The sequence below is a fragment of the Perissodus microlepis genome, chromosome 19 (assembly GCF_051167445.1).
Source record: "Perissodus microlepis isolate ML-2025 ecotype Zambia chromosome 19, ASM5116744v1, whole genome shotgun sequence".
NCBI classification, from domain to species: Eukaryota; Metazoa; Chordata; class Actinopteri; order Cichliformes; family Cichlidae; genus Perissodus; species Perissodus microlepis.
In genome coordinates this window covers 28,053,487-28,065,678 of record NC_140479.1, presented here as the reverse complement: position 1 = coordinate 28,065,678, position 12,192 = coordinate 28,053,487, and the positions used below count along the sequence as shown (strand labels likewise).

At 41.7% G+C, this 12,192-nt stretch overlaps 1 protein-coding gene and 1 long non-coding RNA gene across 2 annotated transcripts; both read right to left on the bottom strand.

Moving 5' to 3' along the window:
* Positions 1–2,762: 2,762 nt before the first annotated feature.
* Positions 2,763–5,716, bottom strand: LOC146366245 (adhesion G-protein coupled receptor G2-like). The gene is made up of 8 exons (XM_084915338.1): positions 5,639–5,716; positions 5,497–5,551; positions 5,228–5,325; positions 5,033–5,154; positions 4,685–4,950; positions 4,505–4,595; positions 4,139–4,419; positions 2,763–4,057 (listed from the first exon to the last, which is right to left on the bottom strand). Exons 1-8 carry the CDS (start codon positions 5,699–5,701, stop codon positions 3,939–3,941), a joined length of 1,095 nt encoding a protein of 364 aa, XP_084771464.1. The 5' UTR covers positions 5,702–5,716; the 3' UTR covers positions 2,763–3,938.
* A 5,015-nt stretch (positions 5,717–10,731) lies between these two features.
* On the bottom strand, positions 10,732–11,455 carry LOC146366244 (uncharacterized). Its single transcript, XR_014798679.1, has 4 exons — positions 11,342–11,455; positions 11,181–11,258; positions 11,027–11,095; positions 10,732–10,911 (listed from the first exon to the last, which is right to left on the bottom strand). It is a non-coding gene; the product is annotated as an uncharacterized LOC146366244 (long non-coding RNA).
* Between the last annotated feature and the right edge of the window lie 737 nt (positions 11,456–12,192).

Genomic DNA, 12,192 nt, shown 5'->3' with positions numbered 1-12,192 from the left:
CGCTCACGGGCGGAGAATAGTCCTCCCCCAGCTGCTATCAGGGCAGAAGATGTTCACACCTATGCATCCAAACTGCAAATGAATCGCGCATGAGCGAAGCCGCTGCTCCCGCACTGACTGTAATGCAGTCAGTTCTTCTTTTACTGTTATGCTGTTTTGTGGATCACGAGGTTTAAAACTACTTATACACACACACACACACACAAAGTAACTCCACCAGAGTGCCTATTTCGGGTCACTTTTGCCGGTCCAAGCCCGGGTAAAGGAGCAGGGTTGGAATTGTGACATTAAAAAAAACAATAATTGCTAAAATAAATTTAATTTGTAGTTATAAATACATTCTAAATGCATTTAGGACGTTCTTTACTCACTTTATGTCTCTTCCATGATGTTATTTCTCTCTCCAACAATGTAGGTTACAATTATATTAGCATGACCAATTATGCAAATTAGGCAATGACGTCATTTAGCGACTTTTAGGACAGCCAATAGCGATTTTCCTTACTGAGGAGTTGGCAACACTGAGTAGCACACAACTAGAGCAGGAAGGAGAGGGAAAGAAAGAGAGCCGGGAGCAACAACAAGAGACAACACCGTCACATTGGAAAGGTACAGTAAAGAAAATGAGTGACACCAAGAAAAGAAGCAAAGTCTGGAGGCATTTCAATCTTATTGACAAAACAAAGGCAGAGTGTAGAGTCTACAAGAAAAGGATATCATATAGAGCCGGCTCCACAAACAACATGCACAGGCACCTAAGAACTGTCCACCCACCAGTGCAATGGGAAGATAAAACGCAGTCAGTTGACTGTGATATTAATATTTCTAAATGCCAACCTTTCCCTTAATTAAAGATCTGGGCGTTCTTTTCCCCCCCTTTTTTTCCCATATTTTAGTTTATATTTAATTGTGTTGTGGTTTGCAGTGTTTTGTGTTGTTTCACTTTAAATTTGTTTAAAAGGAAAAAGCTTAAAATTTAAGTAGTTAAAAGTTGAAATGTATGAAATGTAAATAGTTGGTTTTTGTATTTTATAATTTATTTGTTACATTTTATGTGGAGTGAATAAATAAAAGTATATTTACAGTGGCCCCTAGAGACAAAGCACGTACAAACTCCAAAACACAACGAAAGTGCTCCAGGATGCTAGGGGCCGTGTTGAGCTTTTGTTACCTAGTGGCTACACAAGCCAGGAAGTACCAACAATCGGTTTGGGTATGTGGTAGTAACAGGTAAATGACGTCTTTTTTTTAAATTATTTGAATATACATATACATATATGAGTGTTTGTGTATTAATACAAAAACAATAGACATATGCACTCGATTGTGTAATTTAAGTGATCTAGGTAGCTCTGTTTTGGAAGTTCAGTTAACACTAGAAATGAGTTTTTACGTGCTTTGGAATTTCTAAGTGCTTTGGAGTTTGTACGTGTTAATAACTATTTATATATAAAGAAAACCACGTTTTTTTTACATTACTAATTCCTTTTGTGCATAATTTTATATTGTTGTTGATAATGAATTAATTAAAGCAACAAAACAACCTAAAGAGCCGGCTGGGAGCCGAAAGAGCCGGCTCCTTTTAGTGAGCCGAGCCGAAAGAGCCAGTTCTCTAAAAAGAGCCGGAAATCCCATCACTAATCACTTGCTCTTGGCCAACACCCTTAATGACTTTTATTGCCTTTTTGATGAGCCATCAACCAGCCTTCACACGTCCACCTGCCCCAACAATAGATACACTTTGGACACTCATCCCACCCACCTCCCCAGTTTCACCCACAAGACTTCACCCACATCACACCCCTCCTCACCACACTAGTGATGTGTCGGTCGCGAGCGAAATGGCTCTTAGAGCTGGCTCTTTGACGTGAACGACGCGAGCCGGCTCCTTATCACGAGCCGTGGTTTTTTTTCTTTCTCTCACCCTCTCTCTCACTTTTTTTCTGCTTCACTCCGCATGCGAGCCTTGTGCTTTACGCTGGGAAGAGGGGGGAGGAGCGGTAGTTACACTCGCAGTAGCACAGGAACAGAGCGGGAGGGAGAGAGAGAGAAAGAGTCAGGGACAACAACGTCACATTAGAAAGGTATAGTAATCATCCACAACTATTTTCAGTTGCAGATGATAAAGGATTCAGAAAGTTTATTCATGCAGGTCCATATGACAGAGAATGTGCATCTTCTTTTTGTTTTCATATTTTAATTTATATTTAATTGTGTTGTTGTTTGCAGTGTTTTGTGTTGTTTCACTTTAAATTTGTTTAAAAGGAAGAAGCTGAAAATTGAAATAGTTAAAAGTTGAACTGTGAATAGTTCGTTTTTGTATTATATGATTTGTTTATTACATTTTATGTGGAGTGAATAAATAGAGACAAAGCATGTACAAACTTCAAAACACGTAAAAACTCCAAAACACGTACAAAAGACAACAGAAGTGCTCCAGGATGCTAGGCGCAGTGTTGAGCTTTTGTTACCTAGTGGCTACACAAGCCAGCAAGTACCAACGACTGGATTTGGTGTGTGGTAGTAACAGGTAAATTAACTTTTTTTTTTTTTTTATTATTTGAATATATATGAATGCTTGTGTATAAATACACAAACCATACAAGTATGCTTTCAATTGTGTAATTTAAGTGATCTAGGTAGCTGTGTTTTGGAGTTTGTACGTGCTTTTTGGAGTTTGTACGTGCTTTGTCTCTAGGGGCCACCGTAAATATTTATATATAAACATATATAAATAAAACCACTTTTTTTTACATTAGTAATTCCTTTTGTGCATAGTTTTATATTATTGTTAATAATAAATTAATTAAAGCAACAAAACAACCTGAAGAGCCGGTTCGGAGCCGAAAGAGCCGGCTCTTTTTAGTGAGCCGAGCTGAAAGAGCCGGTTCTCTAAAAAGAGCCGGAAATCCCATCACTACACCACACACCTATGAGGATCTCACTCCACTTTCTCCCACTACAACCCCTGATATTTATGAAGCAGATGTCAGGTAATATTTTAAGAGCCTGAATGCTCGAAAAGCTCCTGGCCCAGACTGTGTGTCTCCTGCCTCTCTCAGACACTGAAAATGACCTGGCCCCAGTGTTTTCTGGCATTTTCAACTCCTCACTGCAGACTTGTCATATGCCTGCCTGCTTTGTCCTCCACCATAGTCCCTGTCCACAAGACGCCAAGGATCACTGGACTAAATGACTACAGATCTGTGGCTCTGACATCTGTGGTCATGAAGTCATTTGTGTCTGGTTCTCTCCTATTTTGAGGCCCTCACACCCCCTTCCTTGACACCCAGCAGTTTGCATACAGAGCCAACAGGTCTGTCAACAAGGCTATCAACATGGCTCTACACTTCATCCTGCAGAATCTGGACTCCCCAGGAACCTACACGAGGATCCTGATTGTGGACAGCTCTGCCTTCAATACCATTCTTCCACACCTTGTCAAAGGCAACACGCCTTTGACAAGGTGTTTACCACTTTGACAAGTGGTAAACATGGCCCTGTCCCAACTTTTTGAGAGGTGTTAGGACCGTCAAATTGAAAATGTCCTTATCTTTGACATGTTTCACTTTCCCAATTTAACATTTTACACCTTAACATCCTGACATGTTTACGATTGTGGTTGTGTATTCTGACTGAATCACAGCCTTCTATGAATTATTTGGAGTGAGTAAGACAAGTTCTCTGTTAAAATATAAAAGCATAGGAACAAACATAGAGTCGTGCTCTGAAATGACTTCCAGAGTCTCAATCTCTAGTCCACATGAGTATTTGTGTCAAAGACGGTAAACCGGGTTAGAGATTTCATGTCAGAAAAGCCATTCAGCGGAGAGCACATGGGAAGAATGACCAAGTTGTTTCTACACAGAGCAACCTGCTGGAACTATATGAAATAAAATGCTGCCCTCTTGTGTCAAAATATGGTAAAACAGCAAGCCTTATGCATAAGGAGACGTTACAGCTGTGTTTGATGTAGCTGTGCTGCTACTTTGTGTGTGGATTTTGCCGTCTCCAATAATCTTGCTGGATTTATAATAGTAGATGAACAGGAAGAAACCTATAAAAATAAAGAAGAAGGTTAAGAACTTTTAATCCAATAAAGAATGAAGTCAGCTCACTGTGACAGTTTTAGATTTACCTTGAAAGGAGTTGAGGATGGTAAAGATGTAGTAGGAAGCGATGAGCAAAGGTCCGTAGCTGAAAAAAGCAAAAGCCCAGGTGATGCCAAGAAGGAGGAACAGGCCCAGAATGGTGGAAGTGTTGCTCTTAATGGAACTCTTGTCTTGGGCTTTTCCTGCTTTTGGCATTAGAACGATCTGCCTTACAGTTACAATGAATACACTCAGAGTGAAGACGAACACTACAGCATAATAACCAATGTTGACCCCCTGGTGGACACCAGCATCAGAGATCCAGCACCTGAAAATTGGGAGTACAACGTGATCCTCTGATGAAGATGTTTGTGTTTTATCCAAGAAATCTATTATCAGATTTACAGACTTACATTGTTGCTGCTTTCCCCTCATTTGTATTAATATTAATAGAATTATATTTCTGGGAGGCAAGAAGAGCGATCACCACCACAGCCGGTATGACTAAAGAGAAGATTAGGAATATAAATTCTCCTGTGATTATTATTCATAATATGAGAGCATAAGTATCATTTTTGGCTCAGGTCTCTTACCCCATCCTGTGATGCAAATCTTCAGCATGTAATGTTTCACTTCAGTGCAGATTTGACGTAGACTGAGGTACAAGTGTAAAGCCTGCATGAAGAACCAGGTAAAAGTGGCCAACATCCCGTAGTGCAGAACTGCTGCTATTGCCACACATGCACCTTTGATACCCAGATTTGAAATGCTCTCATTGGTCAAGAAGGACAAGTTCAGGATCAACATGGCGACAAAGAGGTTCATCAGAATCTTTGTTGCTTCGCTTGCTTTCCCCTTTCTGTGGAGCAAATTAGTGTGCGTAAGAAAAAGGACATTACTGAGGTAAAAATCCGAACTCCAAACTGCCTCGGATCTCTTACCTGACGAGAACGTGCATGAAGAGACCGACGATCAAGAAAAAGAGCGACAGTCCACAACCGATTGAAGTGACGTAGGTCAGAGAATTAACATCAGAAGCGCTAATGTTTGCAGGTGGAGGTGACTAGGTTCAAATAGTTATGTGTCAGTATGTGCTGTAAAAAAATCATTTCTTATTTCCTATACAGTTGTCTTACCATGAGTATGGCAAAAAAGGTTAGATGTGTGCACTGGCAGGTGATGCTGTTATTGGTCTCCACTGTTTGACAGCCATCTGTGATCCAGAGTGATTTCCCTGTTGGACAGCAGCAATACAAAGAAGTAACTGTTAAAGACAGACTTTATCACAGTAATCAGTGTGTGTGCAAAATGTGACTGAACACTTCAAAGGTCTTTAATTCCTGTGGTTTTCATATAAAAATAAGATATATATATAGAGAGAGAGATCTATTTGGGGGGTTTTTACCGTTTGCATCTGTGCTGTTTCCATCCCAAGACATGCAAGAAGCATTCGCTCCTTTCTTTATCAAAATAGAAAATGAAAATCAGAATAAGTTTTCCTCTGAACTTAAAAATGATCATTATTTCTGTTATGACATCACACTTACCTTGTCCACATTACTGTACTGAATCTCAATGGGTTGTGAAAGGTTTTGTATTTTTGCCCCCATTTCTATTCCCACTATCTCACTGTTTAAATAGTATTTACTGCTGTCATCCTGTTAAGATTAAAATATTGTTAACAGATCAGGTTTGGTCAATATGTTTATACATATGAAAAGTAAGTTATTAGTTGAGCTGTACTATTACCGCATGCATTTCTGGAAACAACAGAATTCCAAGAAATGATCCATTTCTCTCCACCGCCATTTTGCTGGCCTCTTTAGGAATTTTCATTAAACGAAATGGGCCTGTAAAATTGCTGTTTTCTCCTTTAACAATCTTTCAAAATGAGAAATGTTTATCAGCAAAAACAATTATAAAATAATGATGTCATGCATATGTATTATACAAATTAAAACTAATATATGCAAATGAGCATTAAAGTATCTTATGTATTTCATCAGAATGTTCAATAAACAGAGTAATTTTCACTGAACTCAAAAATATGATTTTTCTGGCAATTATTCCATGCCTCAGACTTTAGAGAGTTAGTAATCCACAGTCTTAAAATTGTGTCACGCTCTTTTATCAAACACCTTACCATCACGCCAGCGTTTTTTGTGAAGGCAAAGTTCATGTTGGCTTGAATTTCCTGGGAGAGTTTGGCAATCACTCCTGTGATGTTGCCCATCTTGATTGTTGCTGTGCCGGAATTACCCATCATTTCAAGGACAAAGGATAGATTTTTCATGACGTCTCTGTAACACGGAGACACAGTTTGTTTCTTAAAGTAGATTTCAAAAGTGCACAATATTGCAAAAATATTTTTATGAAAACTGAGATATTTACCCTGGGTTAGGAATGATGTTGTAGGTGGAAAGGTCAATAGTGTAATTGTTATTGGGGGTGGGGGTGATTGTTCTAGATTGTCCGGAAGAGGAGCTGGGGGTGATTGTTGTGGAAGATTTGCTGGAAGAATTGATGCTGGTGGTTGTTGTGGATGATTGTCCAGAAGAGGAGCTGGGGGTGATTGGTGTGGATTGTACAGAAGAGGAGCTGGGGGTGATTGGTGTGGATTGTCCAGAAGAGGAGCTGGGAGTGATTGTTGTGGATTGTCCACGAGAGGAGATGGGGGTGATTGTTGTGGAAGATTCGCTGGAAGAATTGATGCTGGTGGTTGTTGTGGATGATTGTCCAGAAGAGGAGCTGGGAGTGATTGTTGTGGATTGTCCAGAAGAGGAGCTGGGGGTGATTGTTGTGGAAGAGTCGCTGGAAGAATTGATGCTGGTGGTTGTTGTGGATGATTGTCCAGAAGAGGAGCTGGGGATGATTGTTGTGGATTGTCCGGAAGAGGAGCTGGGGGTGATTGTTGTGGATTGTCCAGAAGAGGAGCTGGGGGTGATTGTTGTGGAAGATTCGTTGGAAGAATTGGTGCTGGTGGTTGTTGTGGATGATTGTCCAGAAGAGGAGCTGGGAGTGATTGGTGTGGATTGTCCAGGAGAGGAGCTGGGGGTGATTGTTGCAGAAGATTCGCTAGAAGAATTGATGCTGGTGGTTGTTGTGGATGATTGTCCAGAAGAGGAGCTGGGGGTGATTGTTGTGGAAGATTCGCTGGAAGAATTGATGCTGGTGGTTGTTGTGGATGATTGTCCAGAAGAGGAGCTGGGGGTGATTGGTGTGGATTGTCCAGAAGAGGAGCTGGGGGTGATTGTTGTGGAAGATTCGTTGGAAGAATTGGTGCTGGTGGTTGTTGTGGATGATTGTCCAGAAGAGGAGCTGGGGGTGATTGTTGTGGAAGATTCGCTGGAAGAATTGATGCTGGTGGTTGTTGTGGATGATTGTCCAGAAGAGGAGCTGGGGGTGATTGGTGTGGATTGTCCAGAAGAGGAGCTGGGGGTGATTGTTGTGGAAGATTCGTTGGAAGAATTGGTGCTGGTGGTTGTTGTGGATGATTGTCCAGAAGAGGAGCTGGGGGTGATTGGTGTGGATTGTCCAGAAGAGGAGCTGGGGGTGATTGTTGTGGAAGATTTGTTGGAAGAATTGGTGCTGGTGGTTGTTGTGGATGATTGTCCAGAAGAGGAGCTGGGAGTGATTGGTGTGGATTGTCCAGGAGAGGAGCTGGGGGTGATTGTTGCAGAAGATTCGCTAGAAGAATTGATGCTGGTGGTTGTTGTGGATGATTGTCCAGAAGAGGAGCTGGGGGTGATTGTTGTGGAAGATTCGCTGGAAGAATTGATGCTGGTGGTTGTTGTGGATGATTGTCCAGAAGAGGAGCTGGGGGTGATTGGTGTGGATTGTCCAGAAGAGGAGCTGGGGGTGATTTTTGTGGATTGTCCAGGAGAGGAGCTGGGGGTGATTGTTGTGGAAAATTCGCTGGAAGAATTGATGTTGGTGGTTGTTGTGGATGATTGTCCAGAAGAGGAGCTGGGGGTGATTGTTGTGGATTGTCCAGAAGAGGAGCTGGGGGTGACTGTTGTGGAAGATTCGCTGGAAGAATTGATGCTGGTGGTTGTTGTGGATGATTGCCCAGAAGAGGAGCTGGGGGTGATTGTTGTGGAAGATTCGCTGGAAGAATTGATGCTGGTGGTTGTTGTGGATGATTGTCCAGAAGAGGAGCTGGGGATGATTGTTGTGGATTGTCCAGAAGAGGAGCTGGGAGTGATTGTTGTGGATTGTCCATAAGAGGAGCTGGGGGTGATTGGTCTGGATTGTCCAGAAGAGGAGCTGGGGGTGATTGTTTTGGAAGAGGAGCTGGAAGAATTGGTGCTGGTGGTTGTTGTGGATGATTGTCCAGAAGAGGAGCTGGGAGTGATTGGTGTGGATTGTCCAGGAGAGGAGCTGGGGGTGATTGTTGCAGAAGATTCGCTAGAAGAATTGATGCTGGTGGTTGTTGTGGATGATTGTCCAGAAGAGGAGATGGGGGTGATTGTTGTGGAAGATTCGCTGGAAGAATTGATGCTGGTGGTTGTTGTGGATGATTGTCCAGAAGAGGAGCTGGGGGTGATTGGTGTGGATTGTCCAGAAGAGGAGCTGGGGGTGATTTTTGTGGATTGTCCAGGAGAGGAGCTGGGGGTGATTGTTGTGGAAAATTCGCTGGAAGAATTGATGCTGGTGGTTGTTGTGGATGATTGTCCAGAAGAGGACCTGGGGGTGATTGTTGTGGATTGTCGAGAAGAGGAGCTGGGGGTGACTGTTGTGGAAGATTCGCTGGAAGAATTGATGCTGGTGGTTGTTGTGGATGATTGCCCAGAAGAGGAGCTGGGGGTGATTGTTGTGGAAGATTCGCTGGAAGAATTGATGCTGGTGGTTGTTGTGGATGATTGTCCAGAAGAGGAGCTGGGGATGATTGTTGTGGATTGTCCAGAAGAGGAGCTGGGAGTGATTGTTGTGGATTGTCCATAAGAGGAGCTGGGGGTGATTGGTCTGGATTGTCCAGAAGAGGAGCTGGGGGTGATTGTTTTGGAAGAGGAGCTGGAAGAATTGATGCTGGTGGTTGTTGTGGATGATTGTCCAGAAGAGGAGCTGGGGGTGATTGGTCTGGATTGTCCAGAAGAGGAGCTGGGGGTGATTGTTTTGGAAGAGGAGCTCGAAGAATTGATGCTGGTGGTTGTTGTGGATGATTTTGCAGAAGAGGAGCTGAGGGTGATTGGTGTGGATTGTCCAGAAGAGGAGCTGGGGTTGATTGTTGTGGAAGATTCGCTGGAAGAATTGATGCTGGTCGTTGTTGTGGATGATTGTCTAGAAGAGGAGCTGGGAGTGATTGTTGTGGATTGTCCAGAAGACGAGCTGGGGGTGATTGTTGTGCATTGTCCAGAAGAGGAGCTGGGGGTGATTGGTCTGGATTGTCCAGAAGAGGAGCGGGGGGTGATTGTTTTGGAAGAGGAGCTCGAAGAATTGATGCTGGTGGTTGTTGTGGATGATTGTGCAGAAGAGGAGCTGAGGGTGATTGGTGTGGATTGTCCAGAAGAGGAGCTGGGGGTGATTGTTGTGGAAGATTCGCTGGAAGAATTGATGCTGGTCGTTGTTGTGGATGATTGTCTAGAAGAGGAGCTGGGAGTGATTGTTGTGGATTGTCCAGGAGAGGAGCTGGGGGTGATTGTTGTGGATTGTCCAGAAGAGGAGCTGGGGGTGACTGTTGTGGAAGAGTCGCTGGAAGAATTGATGCTGGTGGTTGTTGTGGATGATTGTCCAGAAGAGGAGCTGGGGATGATTGCTGTGGATTGTCCAGAAGAGGAGCTGGGGGTGATTGTTGTGGATTGTCCAGAAGAGGAGCTGGGGGTGACTGTTGTGGAAGATTCGCTGGAAGAATTGATGCTGGTGGTTGTTGTGGATGATTGTCCAGGAGAGGAGCTGGGGATGATTGCTGTGGATTGTCCGGACGAGGAGTTGGGGGTGATTGTTGTTGATTGTCCAGAAGGGGAGCTGGGGGTGATTGTTGTGGAAGATTCGCTGGAAGAATTGATGCTGGTGGTTGTTGTGGATGATTGTCCAGAAGAGGAGCTGGGGGTGATTGTTGTGGAAGATTCACTGGAAGAATTGATGCTGGTGGTTGTTGTGGATGATTGTCCAGAAGAGGAGCTGGGGGTGATTGTTGTGGATGGTTTTGGGTTGCATGACACATTACATGTGTCATTATCACTAATGACATATTCTGTTTTTCCTAAATATGCACAAAACAAGCAAATGCGCGAAAACGCGCGCACACACACACACACACACACAAGCAGACTGTATTTTTACACTTACTAAAATGAAATATTTGTTTTTAACTAATTTGATAAACAAATAATCATACCCTTGCAAAGTTTTTCACAAAAGTTACCTTTGCTCAGTTTCATATTCATACTCATATTCTTCATACCTTGAACACATAAAAGTATGAAATTAGAACTTGTGCACTGTCACTGCTGTCACATTGTTTCATGTAGAAATTAAGAAGAGGTTTGTGAATTTACTTTCATTCAAGCAACGGTGGATGTTATAAAGAAAACCTGCAACAAGATAGAAAGTGCATCAGATCATTGGTTGGAAACCTTTTCAAACTGAGAAATAAACTGAAAATTTTGACCACTGTGCACAAACTCACTTCTTAGAGGTTTCGCAGGGCTGCTTTTGTTGTAGATCTGGGATGGCATACATGAAAAATTATGCTCTGGATCCTTCATCACCACAATATCTTGCTTGGATAAAATCTCTTCAGTTAAATTTAGCCTGTATTTACCTTGACTATCTATTTTTACTTCAATATTGCAGTTGAAATTCGTGTCGTTACAACACTCTAAGAAAAATGAAAAACACAATAAACACATTTAGCAAATAACCAAGACAAATTGAAACAGCTATAAAGCAAAAAAATAAAAATAAATGGAAAGCTAAAAATCAGATAACTGTACCTGCACGTGTATTATTTGGTTGGATGTTGAAACACAGCCTAATTCCATTGTCCTCTTGGTAGATAGTATCTAAATTAAAATATAAAACCCCAGATTACTAAATTTGTCCTTTAACCTAATGATGATTTTTTTTCCTGTATTGTTTTTAACTTACCTGATGGAAAATATGAATCAGCTAGTGTTTTGGGACTGATAAAGAGGGTATTTTTGGGTTTGCAGTCTCCATTTGTGCCTGTGAAAAATTGCAACGTGTAAAAAAACAAAAATATTTTGAGAAATACTGGTTTCTTTTAAGCTAGATTTTGTTGAACTTACCTGTGCTGTAAAACAGAAGCATTAGCTCCACAGCAAACATCAGGCAATGGTTTACATCCAATGGTAACATTATCCTAAGGAGAAAATGGAGCAAGCTTACTTATCACAACCTTGGGAAATAGAAGTTTCAGCTTCTATTTCCCAAATGAGAATATGTTCTGCGTTGTTGAATTTCACAGCACCTGACACCCAACTTACATTCATTACATTTTACTGACAAATATACCTGATCTGCTTCCTTGCTTTGACTTGCAAATAAACTGGGCCCCTTTTTTAAATTATATGTTTCCTTAGCAAACAACTGGCAGAATGCTACTTTTTTCCCATGGGCTGGACTGTAGGTCAGAACATAAATACTCCAGTAATACTTTATCTCCTGTATTGATATGAAATCTAAAGAATGTGCAGTTTTTTCAAATGTATCTGTGCTCATTTCAGGTTGGATGAAACAGGAAATCATCATTCTGATTGTACTAAAAGAAGGAGTTTTCGCTTTTATTCACTCTCTCCTCAAGTAAATGTTGGTAAAAGATAGAATTACTACCCTGAAAGTCTTTATTGTAAATTCTAGGTATCCGGAGGTTTTGAAAGATGTGCAGTGTATAGGATTATTTGCAGTTGTAGTCAGATGTTTACATACATTGATCATGGGCTAAAATGTCATGATAGTTTGAGGCTTTCTTTAAACTGTTCTTTTCCCAGCATGGAATGATTGTGCAACATACATCTTGCTTTAAAGTACAAGAACTGGGTGTACAAATTTTAATTGTATTTTCTCTAATCCACGAAGGGTCAAAAGTACATATATATTCAAATAATGGTCCTGGGTCGGTGACCCAGTGTTTTGATTT